The sequence below is a fragment of the Anas acuta genome, chromosome 1 (assembly GCF_963932015.1).
Source record: "Anas acuta chromosome 1, bAnaAcu1.1, whole genome shotgun sequence".
Classification (NCBI taxonomy): Eukaryota; Metazoa; Chordata; class Aves; order Anseriformes; family Anatidae; genus Anas; species Anas acuta.
Genome location: NC_088979.1, coordinates 43198964 through 43219007, shown reverse-complemented (window position 1 = coordinate 43219007; position 20044 = coordinate 43198964). Strand labels below are relative to the sequence as shown.

Here is a 20044-nt window from a genome sequence, read left to right as displayed (position 1 = left end):
TTTAGGTTCTCTTCCCCTCTCATCTCTCCATCCTGATAATTTTATTCCATGGGGTTGCGATTGCTCACTTGCTGTCAGACATTTTTTTTCCAGTGCTACTCCAGCTGCTAATTTCCTTTTTTCCCCTGCAACTTCAGTTCATTGTTGCTCCCAAACGTTGCTTGCTTGCTGCAGCATGACTCCTTCCCTCTGCAAAGCTTTCAGAAATCCTTCATATTAATCTAGCACCTCTAAGGAGATCCTGTGTATGATGCACAGTAGGTGTTCCTCATGTCATCTGCCTACACAGATGTTTTTTAGAGACATTTATGTAGCTATGCTGTGTTGTTACTAAATAATATGCCGTAAGACACACACACACAAAAAGTTGTTCAGAGTGTCATGATTTATTAAAAAGATAATGTTATTGTTTATAGGTTGCTCATGCTAAAATTCAGAGTCTGGAATCCAGCCTGGAGACTATTTTGACTCGAGAGAGCAAAATGAAGACTGTAATTCAGTCCCTGGAACAAGAGAAGATAACATATCAAAAGACTCTTGAACAGATAATGAAATATTTGCCAACAGAAGCATTGTCTGAATGTGAACTACTCCTGAAGGAAGTAAACTACAATCCAAATAATAAAACAAAATGAGTAATAAGCCATAGACCAGGGTTTTCTAGGCAGCATTTTGTCAAATATTAAGGGAAAGAAAAATGAGTTTGCTGCTTTCAAAGGACTTAGCAATAGGCAATTATTATCCAAAACTAGTGCTGGGACACTCATAGCTACAGATGGGCCTTCAAATCTCAGTATGCAAATTCAGGCTATTATTATTTTTTAATGATTATGTAAATAAATCACAAGGGGGAAATAAAGGATTCTCACATGTAATTATGATGAGTAGATGTATATTTAGAGTTGACCTAAAGGAAAAGATAAATTTTAGTAGTTGGAGCCAAGGTAATGGTAAACTACAATTTCACTCTGGATGTGCTTGTCTTGTAGTGAAATGAAGATAGCGTATCTTTATATATAAATACACATATATATATATATATATACATATATATATATATATGTTGAATAATACTTGAAGAAGAAAAAACGAATGTAATTGCCCTCCAAAGAGCAGCATGTTTCACATCTTCTGTGGAAAATCCGTGTGAACTCATGCGTGCCTCTCTTTTAATTCTACTGATGTGTGCATAGACCAGTAATGCAGAATAAGTATCATGACCTGGTTCATACAGGAAGAACTCTAGTGCCATACACTGCCTGGGCTGTACCAGTCAGCAATGTAATTCCACATGCATGTTGGACCTGAAAAAAAGTGTCACATCATCACCAAGCCTCCGTAACATTGACTTAAGAAATAGGTATCTATACACACACACAGAAATTTTAAAAGTAAGAGCTAAGAGTGATACCTTCTTCCTGGCTTGCTTATTTCTGCCTGTACTGGCATTGGTCAGTGATGATGGGTGGAAGGAAGTAAAGCTGTGGAGTGGTATTTATTCTGATGTTAATTTTCTGCAGGATAGTTGCTGTCATAAGATTTAGGCATATAAAAGGTTCTCATTTAACCAAAGAAATATTGCAAGAAGCCTTGTCTTATCATAATGGGAGCCAGAAAGCTAATATGAAATTTTGTTTGAAGAGAAAATTGAGGTAGGTTGCAGAAAGAAGAGCGCAAGTGCACTGAGAGAGGACCAAGCAAGTTGCAAATATTATGTACACCTTGCAGTGTATATAAATTTCAAAGGGGATTCTGAAGTACAGGTGCAGTTTATTATTTAAGGTTATTCCTGTTTTAATCCTGCTTTGTGGTCATTTTTTTTTTTTTTTTTAAAAAAAAAAAGAAAGTCATGAATTTGTGTGTTCTGAGCAGAAGGTGAGGTAAGCTCTGGTCATTTTGTGGGAGAAAATATCTTTATAACAGTATAAAAAGATGCATTTGGATTTGAAAATGTCTTGAAGTGGAATTTTGAAGAAGTCTTAGACAAATTTGTAATAGACACGCATTTTGGAGTGCATGTCTGAACCGTTAATCGAGTGTTACTGTGGCTCATGTTATCTCTTACCGTTTATACTGTATTTCAGGAAACACTTTTTATTTTTTAAAGAAAAGCAATTAAGCGAAGTGCCAAATCCAGCTGTGTCTTTATGCATAAGATTGTCCAATTTAGAAAGCAAGTGCTGAAAGAGTATTACGTTTTATTTTAACATAAATAAAAGTGAGGAACAACAATGCTGATTTGCTGCACACTGCTGCAGAACTTAGGGGTTTGGGGTCTCTTGGGTTCTTCTGTTGTTGTTGTTGTTTTTTACTTCCATGGTGTTTTATTTGATTAAAAATATTGATTTACTTAATGGTCTTTCTTTTTACAGTTGGGGTGCAAGGTCTTAACACTGTGTATAAAATTATGTGGAATTTGTCTAGATATTTCAAGAGTATTGTATTGTACCAAGTGGGAAAATGCCAAGTGAAAAGGCAGTTCTTTGCTGTTTTGTTCAAAGTAAGTTTTAGCTGATGTGTATATACAAAACCAATCCCAGGAACTGCAGTAGTGCGTATTACAAAGAATCAAGGTTATTCAGATGCATCTTTTTTTAAGATGCACTGAATGTGCTTTATCTTCTGTTTGACTTATCAAATTTTTCATGTAATGCCTGGAGAAATTCCAATAAATGTCATTGCTGCATTTCCCATGGCCTCAGGCTACTTCTGTTTTTTCAGACTTCAGATACCAATCTCATTGGTAGTAGTACTGTTTATGTGAAAGATGAAAAGGATTTGCTTATTTTCTAGTTGTGATAAAATGGGATTTGTAGAAGGCCACAAGGAATATAGAAATTCTTAGCAGAAAAATATTTTTCATTGTTCTTAATGAATTACAAGGTATTTTTCTTCTATAGAAGTACATTTAGTGTGTAAGTATGTTGAGAATGGTACTTTGAACTCTACACTGTACGTCTAGCTGGGAAGGAGGAGGGACCATATCAACAAGTAGGAATAAACTACAGAAGTGAAAATACTCTGAGGTAAGTGTCTCATGACATGAGGATATTTTTGGTAGCATTTGTGTCCTGGACACAAGTGTGGCTTGTAACTGGTTATCTCTAGGGTGTTTAGCTTGAAACCTACAATCATGCACATATGCTACTGACCTTCTTAAGATAAATAGCTAACAAATAACAAAATGATCTGGAAGACTGTGCATAGGATGTGTGTTTGTCTCCATCCTTTCATTTTTCCCTCTCTGTTTTAGAGGCTATTTTGTGGGGTTTAGTTGCAGCTGTGGTAAGGTGGAGAGAGAAGTCTAAGGTGCAGTATGCCAGAGACAGAGCAACAGAAGTGTGTGCTTGGGAAAAAGGATTGTTCCTGGGTTTGGTCTTTTTTTTTTTTCCTTGTATCTTGTTTTTCTGTTAGGGGGAAAATGTTTTCACAATAAAGCTATTGTTCTGCCTCAGCTAAACACAATAGCACTCTTGATTTTGACAGTCAATGTGCTGAGAACTAACTTAGGAGGAAAAAGTATCCACTGTTTTCAGGAGCAGCTAATTTAAATTGGTTTCTGCTGGCAGAGGGCTTTCTTGAAAGGTCTGGGAAGAGATCCATCTTTGTAGCTAGCAAACTAGCTTGTAAATGAAGAGCACTACACTGCCAGGAGTACAGTTGAAATAGGTCAGTCTGGTAAGAGGGGCTAACATAGGGAACTCTCTGGTATTCACTTCTTTTATGGATGGAAATTTTGGCTGGAAAGCTATCCCCCACCTAACCCCAAGAGAGGAATATTTATGTAGAATGGAATAGAATAAAATAGAATAGAATAAAATAAAACAGCTTGGGTTGGAAGGAACCTTAAAGCTCATCTAGTTCCAACTCCCCCTGCCATGAGCCACCCACTAGATTCCATTGCCCAGGGCCCCATCCAACCTGGCTTTTGACACCTCCAGGGATGGGACATCCACAGCTTCTCTGGGCATCCTGTGCCAGTGCCTCACCACCTTCTGAGTGAAGAATTTCTTCTTTACATCTAATCCAACTCTACCATTTTGCTTAAAAAGTATTCCCCCTCATCCTATCATTACTTGCCCAAGCAAAAAGTCACTCTCCATCTTTTTATAATCCCCCTTTAAGTATTGAAATGCTCCAATGAGGTCACCCCAGAGCCTTCTCTTCTTTAGGCTGAACAGACTCAGTTCTCTCAGCCTTTCTTCAGAGCAGTGATGCTCCAGCCCCTTGATCATCTTTGTGGCTCTCTTCTAGACCTCACTCTAACAGCTCCACATCTTTCTTGTGCTGGGGGCCCCAGACCTGGACACAGCACTCCAAGTGAGGCCTCACAAGTGCAGAGCAAAGGGGGACAATCACCTCCCTCAAACTGCTGGCCACTCCTCTATCGATGCAGCCCAGAATGCTGTTGGCCTTCTGTGCTTGTGTTGAGCATTTTGTCCACCAGAACCCCCAAGTCCTTCTCTTCAAGGTGAGGTAAGGTGCCTTTAAGTTTTTAAGTTGCCTTTTTTTTTTTTTTTTTTTTTTCCCACTGTTCTGTAAAAAGCTATTAGATTTTACTGAAAAAAATATTCTAATAAATGGCGTATTCCAGCTGAGGGTCTGACTTGAAAGAACAGTCTGATATGTCTAGCTAATCTTAAGTGGGATGATTATCTCCTGTTCAGTATGACCCTGCTTTGCTTAATATCATTACTGCAAGAAAGCAAAGCAATTTGCAATTAGAGCAGTTTGTTCTAAGAATTTGCTATCATTAGTATGGTCCAGAGGGTCTAAATTTGGACACTTAATCAAAACCTAAAACTACATAGGTATTAGTGTAAATAGCCTTTTGTGCTTTGAGGTGACTAACCCAGGGCACTGTTAATAGTGAATATCCACTCAATCTACATAGTTGTTATAGATAGTTGTTGACAGGCAGTTCAGTCTGTAACATTTTAAGCTTTTTGCCAGGGACTTTGAAGGATTATAATTGATTCGGTATTTCCATATTTCAGCCTCTATGGTCAGTGTTAGCTATTAAATGTCTTCAATATATGCTTTGCCTTCATCAGTCTTTCTAGTGACTAGAACAAAATTTAACTTTATTTTCAAAAAAAAAAAAAAAAGGAATACTTAATGTTTAGCTATATCCTTCCTCTAGACATCTTGCATGCAAGGGATAGAGTTTATATGCATAAAGTTTAATACATCAGCTTATTGAAAATTTAGGGATTAAAGCAGAGATTACCATGTGCCTTGAGCAGTTTGTGGTTTGTGAGCTGACTGGCTTGCAATGAAGGAGAATCTGGATGGATTGGTACTTGGTGTTTTTAATTTCAATATTAACCTTAATCCTGGACCAAAGGAAGGAGCTGATAATGCTCCATTACCAAAATGTTGTGTTGGAGGGGGGTTTTGGGTGTTTTCCGCTCCTTATTGTTCTCTTCAGCACTCTTGCTCAGCAACTGCTTTTTAATAAGAGCACTGGGACTTGTTGGTGCTCCTAGTCTCATGATCAGAAAAACTTCCCTTTGAGCTTAGCCAAACTATTTCTGTACTCAAATTATGACTTGCTTCAAGTCTCCGCTCTGTTAAAAGAAAACTAGATGTTTTAAATACATTGGTTCTAATGTTTTACTTCTGGTTAGAGTGTGTGGAGTGCATACTCAGTGCAGGGAGCGCATGCTAAGGGAAGACAGAAATGTGTTGCATCGTGTTCTGTTGGAACATTCACTGGGAGACGTATCGAGTGAGCTTGTGCTTGTAAAATGCTGTACAATGCGAGGCCACTTCTTAGTGCAGGAAATTAGGTCTACGGCTAACTTAAACAGAGACCTAGTTGCACTGACTGTGCATACTCAGTGCCATTACTTGCCTGAATGATTGGTTCAATCACCTGCATACCCTTAGCATTTGGAGATGCGGATATTTAAGATGCATATAGCCATTCTTTGTCTAAAATGTTTGAGCTGCTTGTATTTTGAGCATGAATGAAGCATTCTGTACAGTATAAGTATTCCCTTAATTCCCAGGATAACCATCTCACTGAAAGTCTTGTTTCAGAACAGAATTAATGCACAGTGAAGAAAGAGTTGGTTTGAGCCTGTAGGTGCTTTTCCCTTGGATGGGCAAGTGGGCTACCTGAAATAATGGAAGTCCTGGAGAATGCAGGTAATCAGGGGCACAGCGTGAAGTGAAGAGTAGGTTTGGAGCCAGCAGCTGCTCCAACATCATGTGAAGACTGGCTTACTGAATTACTTACAGTAAGTACTGGCTTACTCCCCAGGAGGGGAGCTGGGGCTCTGGATGGCTCTGGGAGGGCTGCACATCACCACTGTGCTGCATTTTGGGGCTCCATGCTTCAGACAAGGGCAAGTCCACTCCTGTGAACTGGTCACCTGCTTGTTCTTTGTGATCTGTGTGCTCTTGAAAGATATCTTCCAGTTCAATTTTAAGTGCTTAGACTGCACTGTGATGCTGAGTGGGGTTGAGTGGGAGGTTTCCATCAGAGAGTTCCAGATGCTAACTAAAACCCCGCTGTAGGTGACTACGCATTGATGACCTCGTGCTATGTTTCCAAAACTAGTCTCAGCACTCAGCAAAGGGTGGTTTTCCAACGTGATAAAACATTTTCCATAATCTTTTCAGTGATCAGTCTACCATAGTTAATGCTTTAGAAGAAATGTGTATGCTAAATTTGTACCAGTGCATTGTCCACAAGATGTCACTGTTGCTTTTGTATGTGCAGCTCTTACGGGTGTGGACAGTTGGCTGGTTGCACTGCTCCTGTGCAATACACAGCGTGCAAGCAGCACACTGTGGCTCTTATTAAAGAGGAGAATTAAATGATTCTCCTGCCTGATGAAGCATGTTGCTCTATTTGCACACTTATTGTAATAAAACTTGATGTTCTTGGTCAAAGAATGTATTGTAATTTATTGTACTTACAAGAGGGGTTACTAAATGACAGATGCAGCCTTCTTGGAACTAGCTGCCTCAGTTGCAGTCTTTAGCCTCTTTTGTTGTGCAAGAGAACTATGGAACCACTTTCAAACCCTACAATAGGCATATTGTGTCCCAGCAATAAGATCCTGGGTGTCTCCTTTTGTGCTGGTAGGGTTGAGCAGCGTTTTTTTTTTTTTTTCTCTCTTGAAACCAGCACTGAGTTGATCTACCTGCATCATAATTCTACGCTTACTATTCTTCTTTTTTGTCCTTTTTTTTTTTTTTTTTTTAAATACATTTTCCTTGCAATAAGCTTCCCTAATTAATCTTACTGCATTTTCAGTGATTGGAACAAAAACGAAGTATTTCCTCCTGTGTTTTTTTTTTTTTTTTTCCCTTTTTTCTCAGGTTCAGAGAAAACATTACTTGCTAACTCCATTTTACAGTTATTTTTTTTTTCCCTCCAACACCTCCAAAATGCAGAGGACACGGTCAGGGTAATGCACTTTCCAACTACAGCTATTCTCCAGTAAGCCTGGAAAACACGTGCCAGTCATGTTTACCTACTGACCAAAGCTTAATGTTCAAGCCGTACTCAGGTAATTATGGCATCAGCATCTCCCTGGGGACCTCTGGGCATAAACAAAGAGACCACATCTTTTCTACAATATGTTTGCCTTCCTAAAAGCACCAAATTATAGATGGGCCTAATGGGTTGGAGGTGCTTAAAGCAGGGCCGGTGCACTTCATGTGCAATATACCATCATTTGAAAAGCTATCACGTTGTGGAAACATCATTCAAGAGCTAATTTAAATAATACTAACATCTAAAATGAAGGCATGCTCTGACATTTATAGGTTTAATGTCTATTTCTGCACTCTACCAAAATAGATGGGCTGTGGGTGGATCTATGATTATTACCGTGCATTAGCAAGACAAAAATTGTGTAGGCGGCTGGTATTATGCCTGGGTAAATATAGATGAGGGAGAATCTACAGAGTAATTTTTTGATGTTACATATTTATTTAAGAAAAAATTGGGAACAATGTTGTATTCAGCAGCCCTTAAGGCTCTAGAGAGTGGGAGAGGCCTTAAAAGCTTGATAACTGGACATATCTCCTTCCAGCATCGCCTGCGGTCCCCATGGCAGTGATACCCCACTGTCCTTTGGCTGCTGAGCAGTTGTGGGGCTGTTGGGGCTGGATGCATTGCCAAGTCAGTGCTCTGACCAAGATTTGTGGTGTTCCTCTCTTCTGCCATTGTGGTAATACTGAAAACTTGGGAGGCCTTTGATGAGCTGAAATGGGTATTCATTGCTGGCTCCTGCTATTGCACAGTGTAGAAGAAACAAAGGTAACAGTTTTTTTTTTTTTTCTTTTTTTTTTTTTCTTTTTTTTTCTTTTTTTTTTTTTTTTTTCTTGGAAGAACATCCATCAGTTTATCACTTTCTAGCTAAAACAGTTTAAAGCTGCATGATCATTCCTACTCCAAATGGACCAGTAAAGGGAAGAGAGGTGTGCCAAACCACTGAATTGCTCACAAGGGCTTAACTGCTTTTATAATAATGTGTGCTTATGTGTAATAAGTCAATTAGGGGGTACTTCTAACAGTTTTCTAATGGAGACGCATAAGTAAAGCTCTTGACTTGAAAGAATAATAATAAATCTCTCCCTCTTTAGCTCTTTTTGGCTAAGAAACTAAGCTAGGTAAGATGGCTTAAACACCTACGAGGCCCTTTGTACAAAACCTTAAACATAAATGTAAAAAACAGCTAAAATCTTTGGGTGGTGGGGAGGGAGAAAAAACATTTTTGTGTTTACAAGAGGTGAGGTAGGGCAGTGGCAGAAGAACAGCCCATCTTGTGCTGTTCTCTCTTCCCTCATTTCTCCTTTTCTTTGAGCTGATCCCCTCCACAAATATTTTGGTTCCTCTTTTCTGTGCAAGAATAAACTTGACATGGTGGCACACTGAACTGAACTTTGTGGTTGAAGGGTTGGGTTGTTTGCTTATGTCAGTGGGTGGGGGAAACTGATACAGCAGCTAAACCTGAAAGCCAGTAACTAGCAGTGTAGCCTAGCGTTCAATGCTGGTTGCAATCCTGTACGAACATCTTCATTAATGATCTCGAAGGGTGGTGGTGATGTGGGGCAGAGCGTGTACTCTCAGCAACTCTGCTGATGGCAGAAAGCTGGGAGGAGGGGTTGATATGCCAGAGCATCGTGCTGCCATCTACAGGGACCTCAACAGGCTGGAGACAGGGACTGACAGAAACCTCATGAGCTTCAACAGGGAGAATTACAAAGTCCTGCATCAAGGGACATGCAACCCCAGGTACCAGGACGCACTGTAGACTGCTCAGCTGCAAAGCAATTCTGCAGCAAAGGACCTGGGGTTCTGGTAGACACCAAGTTGAACATGGTCTAGCAGCATGCCCTTGCTGCTAAGAAGGCTAGTGGTATTCTGGGCAGCATTAGGCAAAGTATTGCCAGCAGGTTGAGAGAGGTAGTCCTTCCCCTCAGCTCAGCCTGGTGAGGCTGCACCTGAAGTGCTGGGTTCTGGGCTCCTCAAGACAGAAGAAACATGGGTGTACTGGAGAGAGTCCAGCCAAGGGTCACCAAGATGATGAAGGAACTGGAATAGCTCTCACATGAGGAGAGGCTGAGAGAACTGGGGGATAGAAGGTATTTTGAGCAAGTTTGCTGATGACACCAAACTTGGAGGAGTTGTGGACTCGAATGAGGGTGGAAAGGCCTTGCAGAGGGATCTGGATAGGTTGGAGAGCTGGGCGATCGCCAACCGCATGAAGTTCAATAAGAGCAAGTGCCGGGTCCTGCACCTGGGACGGGGAAACCCTGGCTGCACGTACAGACTGGGCGATGAGACGCTGGAGAGCAGCCTAGAAGAGAGGGATCTGGGGGTCGTGGTAGACAACAAGTTGAATATGAGCCGGCAGTGTGCCCTGGCAGCCAGGAGGGCCAACCGTGTCCTGGGGTGCATCAAGCACGGCATTGCTAGTAGGTCGAGGGAGGTGATTGTCCCGCTCTACTCTGCGCTGGTGCAGCCTCACCTCGAGTACTGTGTGCAGTTCTGGGCACCACAGTATAAAAAGGACATGAAACTGTTGGAGAGTGTCCAGAGGAGGGCTACGAAGATGGTGAAAGGCCTGGAGGGGGAGACGTACGAGGAACGGCTGAGGGCACTGGGCCTGTACAGCCTGGAGAAGAGGAGGCTGAGGGGAGACCTCATCGCAGTCTACAACTTCCTCGTAAGGGGGTGTCGAGAGGCAGGAGACCTTTTCTCCATTAACACCAGCGACAGGACCCGCGGGAACGGGGTTAAGCTGAGGCAGGGGAAGTTTAGGCTTGACATCAGGAGGGGGTTCTTCACAGAGAGAGTGGTTGCACACTGGAACAGGCTCCCCAGGGAAGTGGTCACTGCACCGAGCCTGTCTGAATTTAAGAAGAGATTGGACTGTGCACTTAGTCACATGGTCTGAACTTTTGGGTAGACCTGTGCGGTGTCAAGAGTTGGACTTGATGATCCTTAAGGGTCCCTTCCAACTCAGGATATTCTATGATTCTATGATTCTATGATCTCATAAAAGTATACCAAAACCTGAAGGGAGGGTGCAAAGAGGCTGGAGACAGGCTCTTTTCGGTGGTGCCCAGTGCCAGGACCAGCGGTAATGGAACACACACTGGAGCATAGGAGGGTCCCTCTGAACAGCAGAAGCACTTCTGTGCTGTATGGGTGACCGAGCACTGGCACAGGCTTCCCAGAGAGGTTGTGGAGTCTCCTCCTTGGGGATCTTCAAAAGCCACATGGGACATGGTCCTGGGCACCCTGCTCTGGGTGGCCCTGCTTGAGCAGGGATTGGACCAGATGGGCTCCAGAGGTTCCTGCCAACCTCAGCCATGCTGTGATTCTGTGAAACATGATGGTGCAATGAGTGATAGCCCAGCACTCTTGCTTCGTACCAACCTATTCTACAGCATGATCATGACTGCAGGTTCTCGTTGACTTTCCTCAGAACAAAAAGTTCAAACTAATACTAAAATTGGGCAAGTGTGCATGTGTCTTTTCCCCTATTTTCCCACTTTTTTTTTTTCATATTTTTCTCCTTCTATACTTTTTTCTTTTTGCCTTCTTGAACGTCATCCCCCCCACCTCCTTTTTACTCAGAGGTTTGTTTCCAAATGTCACTGCCTCTATCCATGTTGCTTTTTGTTTTTTCCAAATATCTTGCCTCCCAGCCAACTCCTGCTCTCCTGATCATTTGTTCTTAAATGCTTTCTTATTTTGCTGCCTCTGCAGGAAGATGGGATCCTGCTGTGTAACTTGTTTTCCTTTCAGGCCAGCTGGCTCCCACGTGTGCAGCCTTTCCGCTGCTGCTTGCATTCCTCACAAAGGGTGGGACCATTGGCCATTTCCTTGGTTTGTGTGTGGTGTTCTTCTCACCTACCCAGGCCTGCTGGAGAAATGTGGCACCAAAGCTCTGTGTTCTTTGAAGACGTGCATTTCCACCAGCTGGATGGACAGTAGCATTGCTGCCTGTCACGTGAAAAGGCAGAGAGCCTTGCCTGCCAGTTCCTTGGGGTAAGCTTATGTGCTCTTGCAGAAGTTACGCACAAGCAATGCAAGAGGATGCTTTATAAGCCAGCTAGCTCCTTGTTAATGGTCCAGAATTTGGATGACTATAACACCCCTAGCACACGAAGGTGTTACTTTTAACAGTGTAAGCCAGCCTGACACAGTTAAACAGCCCTGGAGTAAACTTTTTCTTAGCTGGAGAGGACTGGGTATGTGTGGAGTGGTTTTGTGTGGGAAGGCAGGAAGAAATGGAATTATGACAGGAAATCATGAAGTGGATGTGACAGACACTTCTGCCTTTTAGTAGCTTATTTATGCCAAAGCACATGATAACATGCCAATTTTTGAGGATTTCTGGCTTCTTGACATTTGTCCCACTTACTCGTTACAGAAAATGTGTATATTTTCTTGTATCGCCTGAAACGATCATGACATCCTAGAGAAAAGCTACAAAAAGAGCCAAAGCACTAAAATGATGTGAAGTTGCTAAGTGGTGAACCTACATTTTGAAAATGGTATTTAGAATTTGTTTTATAACAAGGCCTAGACAGAGATGCAGCAACATAAATCTGGTAAGACAGCAAAAGATGTACAATGTCCCAAGAAATACACCACTAAATCAAAGAGGTGGGAAGGAGAATGAGAGTAAGTTTCTGAAAAGAGCAGTGTATGTCCAACACTTCTTAAATCTGTTTGGGCAGATGTGCAACTACATCATGGGTTCCTGCTTTCAGAAGTGGGGAGGCATGGTTTAGTCTTCCTCAAGCTCCCTGCTGACTTTATAGAGACACCTCCAAAGAGGAAATCTAGTTCATCTAATTTTGATATCCACCTCTGTCTGGCTGTGTTTTGTCATAAAATGTTTGCCTCTTCCTCTCTTCTTTCTCTAGTAAATACATCTTGGAAAAAAATGTAAGTGAAGTGACAATATTAATGCTGATAGCCCACACAGTCTGTTTCTTTATTATTATACATGGAGATTCAAATAGAGTGTGATTAGACCCTCAAAGGTTCTCAATTATTGACTCTCTCCCCCATTTATGGCATGTTCTGAGGGAAATTATAATGAACATGCTATTAAACAAAACATGAACCCTCAGGCTATCTAGGATATGGTAGATCCTCTGCTCCTTGGAGTGTGCGTAAATCTCTCTCCCTGGTCTCCTAGGTGAACCAGGATCCTGGTAGGAGTTTCTGGCCCTTCTTTCCTCCTAGACCTCAGAGCTGGGGTCTCCAGCCCCACCACGTCAAGGTGGGAGAGACAGGAAAGAGAGAAGGGATTGTGATGCTCTCACTCTCCATACTGACGCTTGAAGCACTGCTGTTCTGCAGCAGTGGTGTCCTCCATGCTACTCAACTTTTATCTTTCTTCTCTTTTCTTGCACCTCATCCCATGGGACTTGGATTCTGAAGGGAGCCTCAGTCAAAACAGAAATAAACTGTAGTCCATTCTGTGTGCAATAGGAAAATAAATAGCAAAGAAACTTTGCCTGGAGCTGCAGGGGATGGTGGAGGAGAAAGATAAGTTGCTTCTGCAGGTATCTTAAGTAGATGGAGAGGGTGTTGGAGCTTGGGACCTCATTCAATATATCTATCATGAAATAAATGTGAACTCTACCACCATCTGTAATGTGTGTACAGCCACAGCCAACCCCAGACAGAGCTAAAACTGTAATCGTCCAAAGGCTGGGAAGGAAAAGGAGAAACGGAGAGAAGGATCCTGTATTGCTGGAGGGAGCAAGGATGGGTTGCATTGGACTACATGCAAAGAGAACTAGATGCCAGTTTTCATTTGCCTGCTGGAAGTGCCTGTCACCGTGAAGTCTAGAGTTCCAAATCAGGTCCATGATCTCTCTTCCAGGCTCTACCAGCAAGCTGAAACCATGTCAAGGTGTAACTGTCACCTACCCCCCTTTCTCTATGGCAAAGTACAGAGGTGGGAGCACATACAACCACATCCTTTAGTACTGTGAGTAAAGCTCTGCCCCCTTCCAAAATACCAAGTTCAGCATCATTTAAACTTTTGAAATTCAGGAAAGGAAGAGGTAAGCTTTTGGGCAAACATCTACTACATCAGAAATCAAAACCAAAACAAACAAACAAACAAACAAAACCTTCATTGGCTTTTTCTATGAACCGCAGGTGAAGAGAAACTATTCTTTTCAGAAAACAATCCAAGTACTAAGCAAGGCAGAGTATGCACCTTCCTTAGGGTTAGATTTTTTGTAACCCTCCAAGTACAACAGCATCCATCTGGTTTCTTTGTTGCTTCTCTCTCTCTCTGTTAAATTAGACATTCATCTGTCCATGTAAGTGATAACTAAAACTTCAGTACAGAGGGCACACAAGTGTATAGCATATTTCTGTGATTTTGCAGGGCCGATAAAACTTGTGTACTGAGATACTTTGGGTATCTTTTTACAGAAGCTGTTCTTGGTTCCCTTCCTTCCACATGAAAAAGCAACACAGATTCATGGCTATTATACCATGTAGGATTAACAAAGTGTAGCACTGAGCTTGCAAAGGTTTGTGGTGGTGTGTTTTCTGCCAAGTCTGCTACCTAAGTATTTAAGCACTCTTCTCATTTACATAATCTAATTGTTTCAGGCATTAACAATTATTCTCTCTTCTAAGTCCTATATCTGATCTCCACTAGGCAAATTTTGTCAGAGCAATTAAATAGAAACACATTAGATGTAGACAAAAGGGAAAGAAAAAAAGCAAAAAAATCATCGCCAATTTCTCAGCAGAGTTGGTGGCTCTTGAACCACCATGCAAAGCTGATTTAGATGCTGATTCTACCTCCTTCTTCACTTTTGTCCCTAATAGCCATAGAAACAAGTGTCAGCAAAAGCAACTGTTCTACTCAGTTCTTTTCAGACCACGGTCTGCACTGAAAGCTTTGCTATTTGCTTTCTGCTGTGCATGCTGGAAGGAAAGGAAGGAGATATTAAGGCAGCTCAAAGAGGGCAAAGATCGCTGCAGATAGAGCAGCAGAGTGCCAAGCTGAGATGGTGATGACCAAGGAAATTGAGAAATGATATAATCTTCAGAAAAACAAGACCATCTCAGCGCTTTCTACCCCTGTTCCTTAACTTCAGCCTGGAGACCTCAAGTGAAGGGGCATGGTCAGGTGATGGAGAAAATCAGAAACGAAAGAGTGAGCTTCACAGAGAAGTGTGGACAGCAAAATAAATGCTGACTCTTTGGGGCTGAGGAGCAGTTCTGGCTTTCCTCTGCTCTTTTACCAGCCTCTTTGCGATCCCCTGATGAATGCTGAGAGAGGGGTGGGAAGAAGAAGAGGTGGCTCCAACCAAAAGGATCCTAGGGACTAGAAGGGGTGAGTGGGGAGGAGGCTTGGGGAAGGCATTTGCCACCAGTGAAGGCAGGGAGGCCACTGGGGATATCAAGCTATGAGAAAGTAGAATGACTTTTCTATAAAAAAAAAAAAAAATGAGTGAAGGAAACAAAAAGCAGAATTGGGGAAGTGTACATGTGGGTTGCAAAGGAGGTGTCAAGCAGGAAAACATCAGGGCTTCCTAGATTAAGCCTTTTCAATGCCCTGACTCAAGAGTGAGGTTTAGCAGGCTGTGCTAATTATACATATATACATATATGTATAATATATACATATATATATATATACATAAAAGAAGATGGTCATTATCTGATACCCATCAGAAGTGTCAGGCTATGAATAGGAATGCTTGAAGCTGGTAATAAAAATGTCTCCCACTCCTTTTGCAAAAACTCTTTACCTTTGAGCGAACTTGGAAAAAACAGTGAAGATGTCAGTCATTCTGTTTTTTTTTTTTTTTTTTTATTACCTCTCCTCCCCCCCCCCCCCCCCAAAAAAAAAAAAAAAGTACCAAAATTTCAATTACAGAATTTCCTTCATCCCTTTAACAGAGAGAGTTATGGGTGCTTGCGGCTAGGTTTCTGGAGACTGAAAAGAATAATGAATCTCAAATTTGGGCTCTGGGTAAATTTTTAAAATACATGTAATGCTAAACTTTTATAGATATATTTTTTAAGAGTCTGTGAAAATAATGCTACTTAGTTTAACCACAGTGCTGCTGGCTTTAGTGTCCCATTGTTTTCCTCCTGATTTCCAGAGAAATGCTTTCCAGAGACACCCACTATATGGAGATAATGAGGCGAGCGTGGATTTGCCCTGCATAAGCAAGAGATGTCACCTCTAACGTACTGCTGAAGTTATTCACTGCAAACTGGTGACTGGGAGCTACCATTGATAGGGATTATTTTTGAATGTTATGCCATGAGCCAACTTTTTTAAATCCAAGGGAGATTGGATGTAGGTGAGAAATGATTGCTGTTAGAAACAGGATTGAAAGGGAAGTTTTAATATATCTGCACTAAATACATACTTAAGTCTCTAACAAAATACTTATTAGAATATACACTTATGCTTATGGAAAAAGATAGTTTTACCTAGAAGCGTAAGGCATGGCTAAAAACCTTGTCAATATCTTGGATGTCCTTCAAACCACCACGAAAGACAAAGTCTCGTCTCAAAGCTAAGGGAAGGCATTGGGTCAGAGGAGAGTTATCGTCCAGATTTATCCCACAACATGAGGCACTAATTTGTGTGTTTCTGTGCACTCTCTGCAGGAGGAGATGAGTGAGAGACCTCCAGAGGAAAATCCAGATCTTATGCTAATTTTGAAGTAATTTAGTCCAAGACCGGAATTGCTCTCTGGAGGGACTTCTCTTGTTTCACTGACTTCTGAGGAAGTGTTAAATTAATTGGGTGAGCCTAACTTAGTTGAGTAAGCCTAGGCCTAAATGATGGGACTTTCCTTCTGTTGAAATATTGAAATTCCATTGAAATCCTTCTGATCTGACTCTTGCTGTTCGATGGTGGTTACCTTGAAGAAGATTTTGTGCATGTATGGATGAAATTGGGTCGAATTCGGTGAGGGTTTTACAAGTCCCTCTCATAACCCTGGGTGCAGGTGATGCTTCCCTTCTGAAAGCCTTCAGCTTGGCTGCCTTCAGTTTTCCTTGCTGATGGTGGGTTTGGGGTTTAAGTAGTTTTACCAGGCTTCTAGCATTCTACAAGCTTCTAACATTAGAACATTCAGGTTTCTAAATGAAATGATATCAATGTGAGAAGGAACAAGTCTTAGCAAAACCCCACTCATCACAATTAAATCTCAGCTGCTGTCACAGGATTTCTGTTCTGCTGCATGGCTCTAAATAGTGGCAATTACCTGTATTGTTCAACAAAGATGGAGACAACAGAGTAAATAAGGATGAACACCGATATGTTTCCCATGTGTTTTTAATAGTATCTGCTGTATTACTATAGGTTATTTAAAAAAAGATTTTTCTTGTTTTGGAGCCTGAAAACAAAAACAGAAAAACGTTAACGTGTTTATTTTTATTATTATTTTGTAAGTTTAATCATCTTTCTGTATTTCAGGGCTGGAAAGTAATCATGAAAGTTAACATGGCTCTTCAGATTGTTCTTCTTTCTGTAAGCATGGCTTCATAATGGAGATTTAGTGGGCTGTAAACGGGATGTCGTATGGTGCTCCCTGTCAAAAATTAATGATGGCAATGAAGATTAAATTATTCTTCCATGAAAAAGCAGCACATATACAGAGAGATGTTTGCAAGCAGGCTTAAAATAGGCCATTCCCTGGGGACAGCCTGCAGAGTTTATTGCCTGCCCCCCAGTCCTGGTGAGAGCCTTGGTCTGCCACCGAGGGGAGCTGTGTTTACTCCCTGCAAAACCGGGTGGCAGCGAGGGAGGCTTTTGTTTCCCTTCCTGCCAGGTGAAAACTGTGCGCATCCCTCATCTGCATAATCTGATACTCGGCTACCTGCGGCATACTCCCTTTGCTCCAATTTGCACTGCTGGCCTCTTTTAGCTGCCCTTCCTTGTCAGTGCTCAGAGCATCTCGGTCTGTGGGGATTTGCTGTGAATTCAGCTGTGCATATTTGAGGGGGGAGGAGGGAGAGGGAGAAGGGATTTTCCACAAACGGAAACTGAAAACCTGCAGCATATCTATAGGAAAAAGGCTTCCACTTCATCATCTGCTTCTGATTTTTTTTTTATTTTTTTTCCCTGGATGCGGCACGAACATGTCAGTGGGAGAAAAAAATATTATGTTTTCTGAGACAGGTTTGTTCTGATGCTGGCTAGTATGGATTGCATGGTGTGCCAAGCAAAGCTGTTTCATGTGAGGCATGGATTTCTGTAATGCAGCTCTCGGGAAGCCTGTGTGGCTGTTTTCTGTTTCATTTTTTTGGCAGTAGGTGGCTGTCTGCCTCTGCAGAGGCTCAGCCCAGGGCAGAGTATTCCCCAAACTGCTTGCTTCTACATTCCCCAAACCTATTTTCCATATTACCGCTCAGTAAAGATGTAAATATTAAGCAGAGGATTTCACGCCTTCCACAAGGGCACAGCTTTCTCAGTGAATCATTCCAAGTACTGAGAGAGAAAATGAGGAAACTACATCTTGGAGGGAAAACATCATTGCGACCTTTTATTCTCTTGTGGAAGAACTACTACCAGTATCCCACCGTATCCCACCTCAATAATCTTTGCCTTCTCATGGCTTCATTAATTAAAGGTTAGGATCCTGAAAAGCATCAGGTCTGATGCATTTAAAATTTTGAACATTCTTTTTAGACAACTGAGCTGGCTTTTTTTTTTTTTTTTCCCATCATATCCTGCATGTCTTCTCATGTGAATTCCCTTTTGGATAGATCTTTGTAGCTGTATAATCCTTTGAGCAGTCTAGACCTAGGAAAGTACCTCTTTCCCCCTTGTTTTTGAAGCTCGATGTCTAAGAAGATAACATGTTTGTGTACACTTAGAATCTATGAGCTCATTGAAGTGAAAGGCAGAAAAGTGTATGGTGCTGGACCTTTGACACGTGGTTTTATAAACTGATGCACATCTGACATTTTAAGTCTCCTTTCAAGAGTCTGAAACTCCATCTCTAGATGAAGTTACAGAGTATCCATCATTTAAAACCAAATATTCCCATCTTTTCACAAAGATCACTTTTCTTTCAATTACTTGCATATTTCGTGGGGAAAATTTCTACCCTGATACATTAACTCTCTCAGTGAACAATGAATATTGTTGTTATTGCTTGTCTCAGAAATTAGCTACATTGGCTAAGTTAATCAAACCAATACAGTGTGTAAGCACGTCTCTCTTTTTGCCCCATCTGTAGAACATTACCAGAGCTGGCTTTGGGGCAGGGATGACCTTTCGTGCTGTAGACTAGGGAACAAGGCAGGGTTTCCCAGGATTGCCTTTCAAATATGCACTCCAACTCTATACCTGTGCGGGCACATGGCGTTTTTGATGTTGCAAGTTCTTTGACATGGGGAAAGGTGTCGTTAATGAGTTCTTCATTATTATTATTATTATTATTATTATTATTATTATTATTATTATTATTATTATTATTATTATTATTATTTATTTCCCCAGAAAAGTAGATTTTACTTTATGGGCTCAGATAGGATCCCTACTCTTCCCTTCATACCAGAGAGAACTGGTAACTGGGTGTTAGCCACCTAACTCAGACTCAGTAGAAGACCGAGTGAGCTTCTGTATGTTGCATTGGTCTGGTGTGGGAGAGGAGAAGAGCTGATCCATTTGTGAATCACACCTATTGTCCAGGCCCTCTGTCTCTAGCTGTGACATACCTTCTTTCAAAAACACCTTCTGTACACAGATGGCTGTGGTAGGACCTTTCGGATTAAATCCCACCCACAGGTAAGTGCCTGTCCAAGTTCCTGTCCTCTTTTACCAGAGCTGCCTACTTCTGAGTAAAATTCCAAGCTGAATGGACTGTTTGGGTAATGTATTGGCATTTTTTGTAATGTCTGTCGCTTGTTTTCAGTACAGATGGTGATTGGAATAGATAGGGAACACGTCTGCATTTTCAGATAAACTCATCAGTATTTCTTGCCCATTTGCTGAATTTAATCAAACTGGGGATTCTTGCTACTGAATTCCCAAGAAAGGTCTTTAGGCCTCAAAGTGCAGGTACACCTGAAGTTTTATAAATGCTTCCTAGGTTTCATCCACTGGCAAAGTCTTCAGGAAGCACAGTTTAAGTGGTCTACCACTCACACTGGCTACAGGATGTGGATGTTTGCATTTCCTCCTGGATTTTGTAGGTCATCAATGAATAAGTCACTTCTGAAACATGATTAGATCAAATAACATTTTATTTAATAAGCCATCATCTCTCTGGAATACGTCATTTAAGTGATCGTGTCTAGACTTGTAATGAAATGCCTTTGGAATTAGGCTAAAGAAAGGTATTAACTATACTAAAAGGCAGAGGCTGTGCATCCAAGCAATGTGCAACCCAGCTGAACCTACAAACACAGAGTTGTAGCCTCCTTATTGCTCTCAAATAAACCGTGTTCTTCTTTTCATTTCTTGGACATGGTTATCAGTGAAAATGAATCCTAACTACTGGTTCAAACCTGACCTGCCCTGAAGGGAGAATAGCAGAAAATATGAGA

The 20044-nt window shown here is 41.5% G+C and overlaps 1 protein-coding gene across 5 annotated transcripts in view; it reads left to right on the top strand.

The window, feature by feature from the left end:
- TBC1D4 (TBC1 domain family member 4) overlaps nt 1-2694 on the top strand; it is a 106596-nt gene extending 103902 nt beyond the window's left edge. For all 5 annotated transcript variants that reach the window (XM_068676208.1, XM_068676199.1, XM_068676219.1 and 2 more), the window contains one exon: nt 417-2694. In XM_068676208.1, the coding sequence (XP_068532309.1) occupies nt 417-635 (219 nt within the window). In that variant the 3' untranslated portion in view covers nt 636-2694. The remainder of the gene's footprint in view (nt 1-416) is intronic.
- Nucleotides 2695-20044: the final 17350 nt, after the last annotated feature.